Source organism: Squalius cephalus, assembly GCF_949319135.1.
Source record: "Squalius cephalus genome assembly, chromosome: 23".
NCBI classification, from domain to species: domain Eukaryota; kingdom Metazoa; phylum Chordata; class Actinopteri; order Cypriniformes; family Leuciscidae; genus Squalius; species Squalius cephalus.
The window spans coordinates 16,750,835-16,765,880 of record NC_137144.1 but is presented as its reverse complement, the minus strand read 5'-3'; the positions used below and the strand labels follow the sequence as shown (position 1 = coordinate 16,765,880).

Here is a 15,046-nt window from a genome sequence, read left to right as displayed (position 1 = left end):
TGGAGTCAGATGAAATGACAAGTTAATATGAAAAAATGTATTTCATTTAATCAAAATACTTTGCCACGAAGACGGTAACGCGCAAAAACCTTCACCCGCTAACTGGATGCCTCCATTGAGCCGATTGAGCCGGGCTTACAGGCTGAATTAAATAATAATGTGCAGTCAATGAGGTTTTAGAAATAAAATGTCCATCTTTATCTTTACAGTCAGGAAATGAAAGGAGCAGTTCACAGTCATTTAGAGGAGAGTATTTGTCAATTCATTGATCTGATCGACACTCTGCGGTCAGTTGGCATTCACAAGGACTTGGCATTACCGACTATTGCAGTGATCGGAGACCAGAGTTCTGGGAAAAGCTCTGTGTTGGAAGCGATTTCTGGAGTTGCACTAGCCTAACAAGTGGAAGCGGTGAGGACTGGTTTACTCTCCTTTATTGTATATTCATACAAATTCAAAGAGAATGCAAATTTTGTCAACACCTGTGTTTTTTGTCCCATAATTTACCACTGTTAAGTTTTATACTCAATGTTAACTGAACTGTTTGCTATAGGAATTGTCACCAGATGTCCACTAGAGCTGAGGCTGAAAAGCCAATTGCCTTCGAGAGAATTAAAACGAGCCAATGGACATTGGCATGCAAGATTTGCATTCCGCGACCCGCCTACCAGCGCAGGTATAAAAGGCGGAAGTAAACATTGCATTAGTGCTTTTTGCTTCGGAGCCGTCCAGTGTGTCTCTGTGTGAGCTGCTGTTCTTTTGCCTGAAGAAGAGTTTATTAACTACGAGTCGTCTTTTGGGAAGAAGATCCTCTCTGGTGCTGGTGTGACGGCGCTTCAGCGACCATCGCTTCCTGCTGCTGCTGAGTTTTTTGTTTTCTCTTTTTTTAAAAAAAAGAGCTGTTTTCACGGCTGGTAGTGGGTGAGTGCACACAGCACATGGGCTTGCAGTTTCCCCGTTGTGTCTGCCGCGGTGGTCCCTCGGTGCTTCGGCACGTGAACAGAGAGTATTTTCTCTTTCTAAAAGAGCATCACGGGCGTTTCGCGTCCTTTTCAGGATGTCATTTCACCCGTGCGTTTCTGGATGCGGTCGACTTCTCCCTCAGGAAGATGGTCATAAACACTGCCTCACGTTCCCTGGGTCATGCGATGTTGTTTTCTCTTTTTTTTTAAAAAAGAGCTGTTTTCACGGCTGGTAGTGGGTGAGTGCACACAGCACACGGGCTTGCAGTTTCCCCGTTGTGTCTGCCGCGGTGGTCCCTCGGTGCTTCGGCACGTGAACAGAGAGTATTTTCTCTTTCTAAAAGAGCATCACGGGCGTTTCGCGTCCTTTTCAGGATGTCATTTCACCCGTGCGTTTCTGGATGCGGTCGACTTCTCCCTCAGGAAGATGGTCATAAACACTGCCTCACGTTCCCTGGGTCATGCGATGTCCACTTTGGTGGTCCAGGAGCACCACCTATGGCTTACACTTGCGGATATGCGGGAAGCAGAGAAGAACAAACTTCTCAACTTCCCCATATCCCAAGCCTCTTCGGCGATGCGGTGGAGAGCTTCGCCCAAGAGTTCTCCGCCACCCAGAAGCAGTAGGAGGCAATACAGCACGTCCTGCACAGGAGACGGACTGCTGCTGGTCCGTCTTCTGTGGCCGTAGAGCCTCCGGCTGCTCGTCGCCGAGGGCGCCCTTCCGCGACCGCTCCTCCTCCCGGGCAGCAGTCTAACCCTGGGCAGCGGAAGTCCGGTCGTAAGAGGCGGAAGTCCGGTCGCTCCGGCACCCCCGGCCCCTTCCTGGAAGAAGAGAGGCGGGAAGCGTTCCTGAGACGGGCGACCTGGAGGAGGACCTGGATGCTGCTCACAGGGAGGGTGCCTCTGCACACCTCCTTCCCCCGGTGGAGGGCCGGGTGGAGAATCCTTTTTTGAGTTTTATTTCTGTTCCGCCGCTGACCACTCGGTACCCAAATTTTCAGTAAAAAAGCAGTTTCTACCTCCTCCTCCAGGTCATCCACAGCCGAGACTGGTGGGCACACAGTCTCCCCCGTCTAAGAGGGCCAGAATGGCAGTGTGTGCCGCCCCCGAGCGGCACCACTCCCGTTCCCCTGTCCCCAGCTTGCGGATAGCAGTCGCTCCGGTCTGCAGCTGGGCCCGGAGGCGCAGAGACCAGGACAAGAGGAGTCAGGGCCTTGTTCCTCGTCTCTCCCCTTCCCCTCGCCACCGGGCAGCCCACACCAGAATGCCCACAGGCCTTCTCTGCCGTCTGCCCCCCGGTGGAAGCAGGTTGGTGTCAAGTTCCACGCCCAGACCCCGCTCTCGGTCGCTACAATGCCACCAGAGCCGGGGTCCCTGTCTTCCACCTCGCTGCCCCTCCTCGGGTACGCCGGTGGTGCGGGTGGGTTTGTTGGGACGGTATCTGGAAGCCCAAGGTTCCTACCACTCCCTTCGCGGACCAGGTAGTAAACCTGCAAGCGCTGCCCCAGGAGGAGGCAGACCCAGCCCTAGCTTTTCTCTGTCCCGTCCGCGCTCTGCTGGTATATATTGACAGAACGCAAAGCTTCAGGACCTCAGATCAGCTCTTTGTCTGTTACGGAGGCCAGCAGAAGGGGAAGCCCGTCTCCAAGCAGAGGTTAGCCCACTGGCTAGTGGATGCTATCACCCGAGTGTATGAGTCTCTGGGTGAGCCTTGTCCTCCCAGGTTGCGGTCTCACTCTACTAGAGGTGTTGCCGCTTCCTGGGCTTTGTCTCAAGGCGTCTCGCTGACAGACATCTGTAGAGCTGCGGGCTGGGCGACACCGAACGCGTTCGCTAGGTTCTATAATCTTCGTGTGGAACCTGTTTCCTCCCGAGTACCTGCTACAGCCAGTGGTGCGAGGGAATAGGTTGTGTCGGCTTGCTACGCCACTCTGCCTCTCGGCCGGATACGTGCGTCCTTGCTCCGTATGACGCCCAACGTCAGTGAGCCTCGTGAGTTCCTCCATCACCCCTCCGGTGCCAGGCATGGCGGACCGCCCGACGCCAGATCTGCTACCTCTAGTAGGGAGTTGCTAGTAGACTGGGTGTTTTCCAGTGGTCTCTACGGTGACCCATGATGCCACGTGCAGTTCAGCCATGTCTTCCCCTTGACGGACTCGTTCTGTCGTCCCTGTTGAGTACGCTCCCACTTCCCCCGGATTGGGACCACCTCAGGGACTGCCATATGTTTCACTATCCCACTGGGCTAGTACATATGTGTATTCCAGGCCTTCCTCAGGTAGGCTGGGCTTCCGCAGCGCCCCCCCCCCCCCTTTTTGGGGGGGGGGGGGGGTTAGGGCACGCTTTCCCAGTGTTATCCAATATCCACTGAGCGGGTCTTGCGGAACAGCAGTGTGATTCCATAGCTAGCTCCCGCAACTTATTACAAGAAACTGCTGCAGGGTAGCTTAGCTGGGCGCTGGAAGGGGCCAGCACCATGGCGCTTTATGAGGGATCCCAATTCGTCAGGGAACTCCCCCGACGACACATCGCAGTTCCCAGGACGAAAGGGAACGTCTCGGTTACGTATGTAACCCTCGTTCCCTGGAGACGTGTCGTCCCTTCGCTATGTTGCTGTACCTTCGCGGAGGACTGGACACTGTTCGGCTCCTCAGCGAAAAGCACTGATGCAATGTTTACTTCCACCTTTTATACCCGCACTGGTAGGCGGGTCGCGGAATGCAAATCTTGCATGCCAATGTCCATTGGCTCGTTTTAATTCTCTCAAAGGCAATTGGCTCCCTAGCGTGATCCCAATTCGTCAGGGAACTCCCCCGATGACACGTCTCCGTTCCCTGAACTCAGGGAACAACGGTTACATACGTAACCGAGACGTTTTCCTACATCTTAAATTTTTTAGTTTTAGGACAATCTTTGAAGGATGAAAAAAAAAAAATGTGTTGGTCATCACATTAAAAAATAACATTTATTTATGATATTATAGTTTTGAAGTGCTGAAAAAAGATGTGTAGTACTTGTAAGCGTTTGACTATTTCACAATACCATAGTTAAGGTTAGAGAATAAATATTTGGTCACAGTCTGGAGCCCTGATTTTGTACTGCACCTAAGACGTATGGTGTTACTTCCATCACGTCCAAGTGGATTGTGAGAAACTGACTCTTGACTTTGTGCTACTACATTTACACTAATTTGATCTTTAAGGAATTTACTCACCATAATTGATTTGGAGTTGCAACACTGTAAATTCATCGTCGGATTGTACGCCGTCTTTTGAATTTGAACGATCGCCCAATAGGATCGACTTCTTGTAGACTCTGTCTGACACGCGTAACCCACGTGACCTCAAGCTCCCATGCACAGGTGAACGTGATTTCACTAAGTACCACATGTTCCTGGATCAACATCTTTGTTGATCCTGGAACAACTTTCGAATCAACCAATCAGATTTGAGGGACAAGTTTATAGTTTATGTCAAGTTTAGGCTTAGAACCAGGGTGAGGTGCTTCAACATCAGTGTTATTCACCTATCATTCCCCTCTGATTTTAGGGAAAAGTTATGGGTAGGGTTAGGTTTAGGGGTAGGTATAGGGTAAGGACTAAATTTTGGGACAGGAATGTTATTCCAGGATCAACAAAATATGTTATGGCAAAATCACGGTGACCCCCATGCACATATCATTCTCCTGCGTTTGTTATCGACTGAAGAATTTCACCAACAACTCTGTTCAGGTTGTCACTTGATTGCATACATCAGTGGCTGAACACCCAGCTGCTGTCTGTGCCTGTACAGAGTCCGAGAGCTTATGCCTAAGCACATTGCAATGCTTTGCCAATTCATTCCCAGGGATACCAAATGAGAAATTTGCTCTCCTGAAATGCTGCATCGAGGTCTGCCCTGATGTCCATAATGACAGGTAAAGGCAACAGGACATAACTGTCCTCAGACCTGACTCTTTGTCTGGATTCATAAGCAGTCCGCACTAAATTCAGACATCCATATAAGGACTCCAATGTATTTACTGCTGCTCTATTTCTTGAATCCTCAACAAATCTTGAGACTGACAGAAATCCACATAGGGTTTGAATGTGATCACAGAGTTCTCTATGCAGCCTATCATGCACAAAATAATCTGCTTCTCTTTGCATTTGGTCAATAGTATACATTCCAGTACATTGATAAAAAAAAAAGTCTGATTTCATGTTCATTGCTACTTACTCCCAAAAGTAAAAATTGTACTTGGAAAGAAAACAGGATTACTTTGAATAGCATCATTGTAAAGTTGTGAGCTGAGCAAGTCTTGCACATGTATTTCCTGGTCTGAGTGTGACTTCCTGCTTAAAGAGGAAGTAATGGATACAAAAAAAATTATATATGTGAAAGGAGAATGTATGTGTGTGTGAGAGCAGAAATGTATGTATGTGAAAGGATAATGTAAGTGTGTGTGAGAGCAGAAAATGTATGTGAAAGGAGAATGTATGTGTGTGTGAGAGTAGAAATGTATGTAGGCCTATGCAAGGATATTGTATGAGTGTGTGAGTAAAAAAAAAAAATATATATATATATATATATATATATATATATATATATATATATATATATATATATATATATATATATGAGTAAAAATATATGTATGTGAAAGGCAGAGGTGGGTAGTAACAAAGTACATTTACTTTGTTACATTTACTTGAGTATTTTTTTGGTACATTTTTACTTTTAAGAGTAGATTTAAATATGGGTAGCCTACTTTTACTTTAACCCGAGTACAATTCTAATGAAAAAACTGTACTTTTACTTTGTTACGTTGGGCGACGTTCCTCTCGTTACTTTATTTTAATGCAATAGGCTACATGTTGTTAAATGCGTAGTTTATACCAAGCGCGCTGTATCTTTTTTCTGGGCATGAGTGATGGTCAATTCACAAATAAATCACTCTTTTTTGAGTCGATTCTGTTCAAAGACTTCATCAAACAAGTTGGCAGATCTGTCTAAATCGGTTCGCGAATCAGTTTGAATGATCTGTTCAGTTCCTGCACGCACTGAATCGTCTGAAGCGCTTTCAATTCACACTCGACTCGGAGTCGTAACAGGAAGATTTAAGAACATCAAGAGCATTAGATGAAGTGGCCATGGACCTACAGTAGGCTACAGTCAGTGAAAGCAAATCTGCAAGTGCATCATATTTTTTTACTTGAACATATTTTATTAGTTGAACATCTTCGTAAGCTGTCTGTGAATGAATGATTCCACAGGACGATACATTCGATTTCATTTCATAATACATTTTACAACCAAATAGATTATTACGCCACGATAGCACTACTACAAAGTAGCCTATGACATTACCCGTTTTTTGGACATATACATTAATTTATACATTAAATAAGCTACCATTGTCCACAGTTTATGAAATGAACACCCGCCATCCCGCGGTAATGTGTGTGCACTGCAGTAATGTGAATGCAAAACTCTGAAGTCACTTTATTTCGACATTGTCTAATAATCCAAATGTAGTTGTATAAGTTACTATTATACAAACCAAAGGACAGGCAATTATTTTCGGGCTACAGATGGCAGAAATAATGCTTGTCTCTTCTGTTTTTGTTGCAAAGATAGCCTATCTAATTATGATAATAATAGTCATTTAAATTAAAAATATCTAAATAATATAATATATATATATATATAGGCTATATATATATAAATGTATGTATGCGAAAAGAGAATGTATGTGTGTGTGAGAGTAGAAATGTATGTATGTGAAAAGAGAATGTATGTGTGTGAGAGTAGAAGAATGGATTTTGGCTTGAACGGCCCCTCATACATTTGCCTGGAAGACACACCCTCCTTTGTGTACAAGTTATCCCTAAAACTCTTAATAACTTATTACCTTTTGGTTTACCTCTTTGGGAATGGGGCATTTGTACCAGTCGCACTGAGACATTTCAAATGATACCAAACATGTGTAATACTGTATGATAATTAATCACATTAAGCTATATAGATTCTTGAATTCCCAGGTGAATTTTGGTGATCTCAGCATGAGGGAGAAGAGATGGGGGAAGAGGGAAAGAAATGTAGATTAAGATCATTCTGAGGTGAGACTTGCATCTCAAATGGTAATGCTACCTTCACAAGAGTGAGTTCAAATGTTAATTTCCTTTGTTCTCTCAGAGAGTAGCCCTCTCTTCCAGTTCTTCCAGTCTTACACCTGCTGTCACATGTTCTACCTCTGTTTGCATTTGCATTTTTAAAATGGGTGTGTTTCACTATAAATTCAGTCTGGAATACAGATTTAAACTCATTTTGATTTCTCTTCAGCATCACCTCAAATGCTCTATTTGGCTGAAACCTAAATTATACAATTTACAAGAGGCATCTAAAACTAAGAACAGTATCTTTTCTCAGAACTGACTTGTTTATCCAGAAAATGTTTACTTCAGGCTTACTTTCTTTCTCATCTCCAAATCGAAGAAATTCTAATGATGATGATGATGAAGATAGTGACAGTTCTCAAAATGAAAGGTTAGTATATTTTATTTGCTTATTATTAAACTATTGCTGAATTATTTATTAAATTGTTTTTATTTATTTATGTAGAAATATTTGTACATGCTTTTATTGGCCATGTTAATTTCTTTTTATCTAGATGTAAAAAAGAAAAGAAAAAGAAATGTACATTTATTTACAAGGCAATGTGAGTTTATTAGGGCAGGTCACTTGAGTGTACTATAGACCTTTTTCAGAGCAGTACCATGACAAGTATTAAAAGTGAGGCTGTGAATAGACTTACCGTCTTTTCAGTGCATCTGCTGTAAAAAGCTGCATAAAGCTCCTAGATCACTTATAATTTTACATAGCTCATTTTTTAATGGAGTTTTATGTCGGCTGAAAATTTTCTGAAATATATTTCTGCAGTGTTTCAAAACAATTCAGAACAATCCAAAAACACATTAAATAACACAACCCTCTGAAGGGATGAATGTCCATCCCTCACAGCATCACAATCATTCCTGTTAAAAATGGCAAATATGGCGCTGTTATGAATATGTTCTATGGGCCTGACCAAATACGCACTTGCGGTCTTTACACTTGACTATGTCTACATTATGTATTTCCTGTATTTGGCCCAAGTGTTTGGACTGCAAGTGTGTGTAGAACTTTTGATACCCGATGGGACACAGACACACTTATAGTGTTGCAAAAATGCAAGTGTTTACAGAGCTTTTTTATTTTTATTTTTATTTTTTATTTTAAATTAGCGCTTCTAATTAAGTGATAAAGAGCAGTTGCAAATGTTGCACAAAATATACATACACTGTTTAAAAAATCTATAGATTCTACTCAATAAAAGTGAGGTGAAAATTTGCACTCATTTTGTTTGGGTAGATTTCATCCTATATTTTTGAGTAAGGAGTACCTGAATTTAACAGCTAAACCCCTGGTTTCACAGACAGGGCTTAAGACTAGTCCTAGACTAAAATGTAAGTCTGAGCTGTTTCCACTGAAATAAACTTGCACTGACTGATCTTAAAAATATATCAGTGCCTTTTTAGTTTTAAGATGCACATCGGTAATGTTTTTTTCTAAGCATGTTTATAAAAATTACTTAAATGTCCTAATTGATCTATGGTCTAATCCTGGCTTAGTCTAAGCCCTGTCTGTGAAACCGGGCCATAATATACTAAAAGAAATTAGGTAAAGTCTACCTAATATTTCTCAATACATTACACATTACTTATAAAAATTGAGTAATAATAACTCTATTATTAGCAGAAAACAGTTAATCTACTTAATTATTATTAATAATAATAAGTCAATAGAAATAATTAAACATGACTTATTCAGAGATGGTTAAATTTACCTAAAAATGGCCAGACACCGGACTCTGGAACTAAAAGGAGATTCATTTTATTGACAAATACAGTGGCCCTTCGAGCTCAGTGTGCTGCAATTTAAGAAAACATGCAAATAGACTAAGACAAGCTAATTAAGAAAAAAATCAATCTGGCAACACATGCACAAGTTCAGAAAAAGCAAACAAAAATGTTTTCAGTGGACATTAGTGCTAAACACGGCTTAGAAACGCTTGCTCTCGGTGTGGTTTGTAAAAGTGGGTTTATGTTTATGTTGTGGGCTGCCTTCTGCTACTGTGCATGCATAAAAAGCAAGTGCTGCACACAACTCACAGGACCTTGCAGAGCCAAAAGAGAATAAAGAAATGAGAATTTAAATGTCGTTTTAATAATTTTGAAAGACATTTGACATACCATATGTATCCTGCTTAATAATAATAATAATACAGACAAGATATATCCCAGGGTATAGGCTAAAGTAGTGTTGCATCCCCAACCCTCTTAGGATTTAACTCGCCTAAAGTCCTTTTAGGATGCAGCACCGGATTCAGATAATGTCTCTCAACTGAAATATTATAGATATTATTTCCATCTAGTATTTATATTACTTCTGAGTCAAGATATTGTTTACCTTTGTTTTAGAGGAAAGGAACAGGGGTGCATTCAAGAAAGCAAGGTTAGATAGCAGTGAACACAGAGCGGAGAGCACAGCGCACTCACACAGTTGTGTATCAGTTGTGTATCTTTGGAAGCGGAGCGGCTTTTCTTTTTTGGGCAAAAACCGAAAATGCCATTTTCGGCCGATAGCTTTCTTAGTATGCTTGTTTTGCCTATTTGCATGTTTTTTTTTAAGTTCCATGTGTTGGGTTTTCAGGGCCACCATAGATACTTATTTCTGAAAATAAAATTGTGAAAAGCGTAAAAACAAAAAGATACATCATTTACAGTGTTCAGGAGAGGATGCATCCTGGTACCAAAACTCCTCCTTTGGCATGCATCAGCTGCAGAAAACATGGTGTGTACCTCTCAAGATTCAGCATAAATGTCTCTTTCAAGGAAATTGTTGTTATATGTTGGAACTCCTCTTTTATCTAGTAAAGGAGTAAAGGGACAACATGAAAATACAAACATTTTCTGTTATAGTTACTAATTAAATTAATTACGTCTAATTGGCACGGAAATTGTGCATGTTGTACTTGAGGCATTGCTGCCAGCCATACATCCCTGCAAAGGACCCAGGCTCCTTTAAGCATGGAAACTTCTCAACAAGGACTTCTGCCACTGAGGATATTTGTATATTTGAAGGGTAAGCTGTGTAAGAGAAAATAGCTTTGGCAAGGTCTTGCATTATTGCAGATTTAACACTTGCATCATGAAAGTGCATTCCAGAGGCATGATATGACTTGTTTGCATCTGCAAGGATAAGTTCAATGTCATGGGAAAACTTTGGCACTTGAAACGGCACTGTCCATGGAACAGAGCGACATGACTCAGGGAGAAGAACATTATGTTGTGAGCTTGACGGTTCACCCCCATCTGCATCTTTTATATATATATATATATATATATATATATAACTTTGCAGGATACCTAACCCTAACCCTAACACATCGTCACAGTCTGTGAAAACGCAGGTGTTGCTCATCATCAATCACGTCACCGCATCGCGCCATTCTCTCACTGCAGGGAGACCCTGCATTACCATGTGATTTTTGAAGAAAGAAAACCTGTACCATTAAGCTGAAATTAATGCCTAAAAACGGAATTAATACTGTGCAATAATGAGATTTGTTTATATAGGTCTACAAATTTACGTTTTTATCTTTACAGTCAGCAAATGAAGGGAGCAGTTCACAGTTATTTAGAGAAGAGCATTCGTCCATTCATTGATCTGATTGACACTCTGCGGTCTGTTGGCATTCAGAAGGACTTGGCATTACCGACTATTGCAGTGATCGGAGATCAGAGTTCTGGGAAAAGCTCGGTGTTGGAAGCGCTGTCTGGAGTTGCACTACCAAGAGGAAGCGGTGAGGACTGGTTTACTCTCCTTTGGTATTGGAAATTCATATAAACACAATAACCATTTTAGGTAGCCTACACCTCTCCAATTTTGCTCTATTGCACTTCCATCCTGAAAGGTAGGATGGATCCATGAATTCAAATTGTTTATGCCAAAGTCTGACCCTACCATCTGCATGTCAAGGCAGAAAGTTGGTCTGGAAGCAACAAACCACTTTAATCAGATTTCATTAGATTGGCTAATCAGATATTTGCATCAACAAGGTGTAAAGGTAAAGTGGTTACCAGATCAGTAATGCATGAGACACATGCAGTTAATTTTCAAGTTTATGAAAGATTTGTAATTCAGATGTATTTGTTAGGATTAAATAGTTGTTTTTACTTTTAAAATGGTTATGGAGTCTAGCAGAAGACCCTGTTATTGATATCAACTCTGTTACCATCAATGTCAACTCTGTTTGTTTTAAGGTTTTGCTTTAAAAATGATCATTATGTGTGTTGACATTGTCAGACATTGTGTTTTATTGTCAACAAATTGATCAGAAGCTGATAAGCATAACTAGTATTCTTACTACATGGAATTTTAAAGGATTTTATTTATTTTTAAATCTATGTTTAATGAAAATGCATACCATCTTGGCAACTTTTTAGTTAAACATGTTGATATTTTTACTCCAAAACGATAAGTCTCTATCTTATTAGGCTTAAAGTTGAATTAATGGAAGAAGAGACAAAAGTTATCTTTGGGAAGACATGGTTTTTAATTGTGTTACATATGTTAACTGTATATGTTTGACCCAATTTGTCTATAACAGAGTTGACAGCTTTTTCTGTTAGTACATTGATTTTCAGTATTATTTTAAATCTTACAAGTTTAAGATCAGCAGATATTGAAAATATTAAATTTAAAGTGTGTTCCATGAAAATAAAAAAAGTTGAACAGAATAATTACTCCTATTTTTGTTTTCTTTCTCTACTTGAAATGTGCCCGCAATTCTGGAACGGGTCGTATGTTCAAGTTGAATTCTGAAGGCCTGTTCACACCAAGAACCATAACTAAAGATAACTCTAACGTTAACTATTAGCTTTGATAATAATGTTCTGTTTATTACAAGTGCACACTACAGTTTTGTATTCTGCCACTTTAAATGCTTGAGCTCTTAACCCTTGTGCATCAATTAAAAAAAGTTACACATATAGGTCCATAGCGGACAAAAATGTCTGTGTCAAAAAACTGTCATACAAATTTTAAGCTTGGGAGCACAGACTTAAGTTTGGTCTCATTTTAAAGAAGACCCTTGGCAGATTATTGCTGAAGTTAAAAAAGTGAAACCAAAAAAAAAGTTATAGAAGTTTAAGTTTATGAAAATGATTTAGGAACATTATGAACATTATTTTATATAAAATATATATTTTATGAAACATGTTGAACTCTAAAACTGATATAAATTCAAAGCCATAAATCTAAACAAGTTGTGTTCCAAATTTGAGGATGATGATATCTCAAAAAATGAGCTTTCAGTAAGATTTTGTTTGGGCGCAGTAACAGATTTACCTCATTAGATGCCAGCAAAACTCCACTGGTGCACACAGTGATTGGATTTTAGTTTTGCAGTTGAGTTTCTCTCTCAAATATTACATGCACATACACGCACAATTGTTTTTTATTACACACATACAAACCACACTCTGACATCCATACCAACACACCCACACAATTATAGCTGCATAACTGATCCAATTGTCTTTATAATATGCCGAAGCAGAAAACAGGAATAAAGTGAGTATTTGCTTTATAGGCCAAACCTGAAAAAATGGCACCATCTGGTAAAAAAATTAGCCTGGTTAAAACCAGACCATTCTCAGTAGTAACTGAGTTATGGTCTGGCAAAGCTTCATTAATAACTCATTTCCAAAGGGGCGTCACCAACGGACGTCGCTGAAATGCTTCTGGGCGCAATTGGATAGACCTAAAACCAATCAGAGCGGTCGTCATCGTGTAAAGCCATATGCTGCGTCCCAATTCGCCTTAAGTTTCACTACGCCATAAAAGTATGTACTCTTTTTGTGAAGAAAAGCTATTTACTTTTGAATGTGTAGCAAAAAAGTAGGCAAGCTTTGGGACATACTACTTCGTCATCTTTACCGGACAGATCTGTCGCGTGCATCCTGTCACGTAAACTGCCCTGTCAATCATCTTGTCACAGTTAAAATCCTCTATTAAATCTAATTTAATTTCCTACCGTTTCAGAGAGAAATGTAGTAGCACGTTCATCTGCCAGTGGGTCTTTCATAGAGACTGTCCTCATGTGTTTGCAATTTGAATATAATAATGCATTTAAAAGTTGCTGCGCTTCACCAACGGACGTCGCTCAAATGCCTCTGGGCGCAATTGGATAGACCTAAAACCAATCAGAGCGATCGTCATTGTGTAAAGCCCGCCTCAACGTTTCTGATTGGTGCCGCGATTTCGACGTATTAGAAATGGGCTTGAATGAGCCCTTTGCCAGACTACTTGCAGAGCAAATCTAAATTTGCCGGAAGTTGTCTGGGTTTTCCCAGACTAGTAAAAAATAGTAAAATTTTTAATTTTGAAGCCTTGCCAACAGAATGAAAGCCTCTTAATAAAGATTACATCATTTTATAGTTAAATGGCACTGGGATTAAATTTTTTTATTTTTGTCCAAAAGGCGCTGAGAGGAACTATTTTTTAAAGGAAATGGGGGTGAAATAGTAAAAATCCAATAAAAATGCACACCTGTGCCACATTTTATGCAGTTAGTATTAACACAGGCAAAGTGATCAAAAAAACTAAACTGAAAAAGACAAAAATTGGCTTTCAAAGTTTTTATAGTTTATCAGCTTGAAAAAAACACTCTGAAAGTTATTCCAATATATATTTTCTCTGTGCCATTAATATCCATATAGTTGTGGTTTGGACTCTGCTATTCATTTACATACATAGAATTTTTTTTTTAGACATCTTTATATCGTCCATGGTGTGAATGGGCCTTAAGAATTAAAGAATGATTACTTTTGTCAACACATGCACTGTTGTCACACTATTTTCCACTGTCAGTTTTCTTGGTTGCTAACTGGACTGTGTTTGTTATAGGAATGGTCACTAGATGTCCACTGGAGCTGAGGCTGAAGAAGGTTACTGGTGGAGCCAACTGGAAGGCTGTTCTATCCTATCGTAAAAAGATAAATGAATTTGTGGATCCGTCATTTGTTGCAGGTTTATAAACTGCTTGCAGTCTCTTTTGCGTTCTTGATGTTTTTTTTGCAACTGATTCGAAATTATCAATCTTACAACTGAATTTAAATTATGAAATTTTGCAGGTCCTATTAAAGCTGGCAAATTGGCAAATGGAAAGGTAGCACATCCATCTAATGATTTGAAGAAATTTGAATTTGGAGATCCTTCATTAGTTGAAGAACATGTTGCAGCAGGTTAGTAAATCTGCAGGAAAACTCCTTTCTTTTCAGAGTTATTAGAACATAATATAGAGATCAAAATCTCAAGCTGCAATCACAATCAGTAAATAAATATAAAAATTTGTTTTGTCTCATAAAATTGATGTCTGTTGTCTGGATGCTGATTCAGTCAATTAAATGTATTATTCCAGTTCATCATATCACTGCACAGAACTCTTATTGCATAGCAACATCCTGTTAGGCTATAGGTCCATGTACGCCATGTCGTAATTACGAGATTCCGACTTGTAAAAAGCACATGTCCTCGTAGAAACTCGTAATTACGACTCAGAATTTTTGGAGAGCTTTGACTTAAACCACATGACCGCTTTACCCCTGACTGCTGCAGATTCATTTTGGCATTGAAAGTGTTGCCATAAAAACACATAATTCTGAGTCCGAGGACATGTCCCTTTAAGGCAACTCATATCTCTTTGAATGGGAAAATCTCCAAAACTGTTTGCAAAGCTTACGATTAAATTTCATATTTGAAATTACCAATGAAATTTGACAACAACTGTCTCATAAATTTTTTTCTAAACGCTTGTATCATGACAAAAAAAAAAAAAGATTTTTTATAAAAGCTGGACCAAGCTAATGCACATGGGGATTCCTAAGCACGCGTCTCGGTCTCATAACACTGAAGCTGCGTCCGAAATCGTTCTAATTTAAATGTAGTACCTACTCACATAGTAGGCTACGCGATTTCAGACGCAGCTTGACTGTT

At 40.3% G+C, this 15,046-nt stretch overlaps 1 protein-coding gene across 1 annotated transcript in view; it reads left to right on the top strand.

Moving 5' to 3' along the window:
* Nucleotides 1–7,232: 7,232 nt before the first annotated feature.
* Nucleotides 7,233–15,046, top strand: part of LOC307151755 (interferon-induced GTP-binding protein Mx3-like) — a 33,422-nt gene continuing 25,608 nt past the window's right edge. Inside the window, exons 1-4 of the mRNA XM_079859899.1 lie at nucleotides 7,233–7,492; nucleotides 10,654–10,850; nucleotides 13,958–14,080; nucleotides 14,185–14,295. Coding sequence (XP_079716025.1) covers nucleotides 7,398–7,492; nucleotides 10,654–10,850; nucleotides 13,958–14,080; nucleotides 14,185–14,295 — 526 coding nt within the window. The 5' untranslated portion in view covers nucleotides 7,233–7,397. The remainder of the gene's footprint in view (nucleotides 7,493–10,653; nucleotides 10,851–13,957; nucleotides 14,081–14,184; nucleotides 14,296–15,046) is intronic.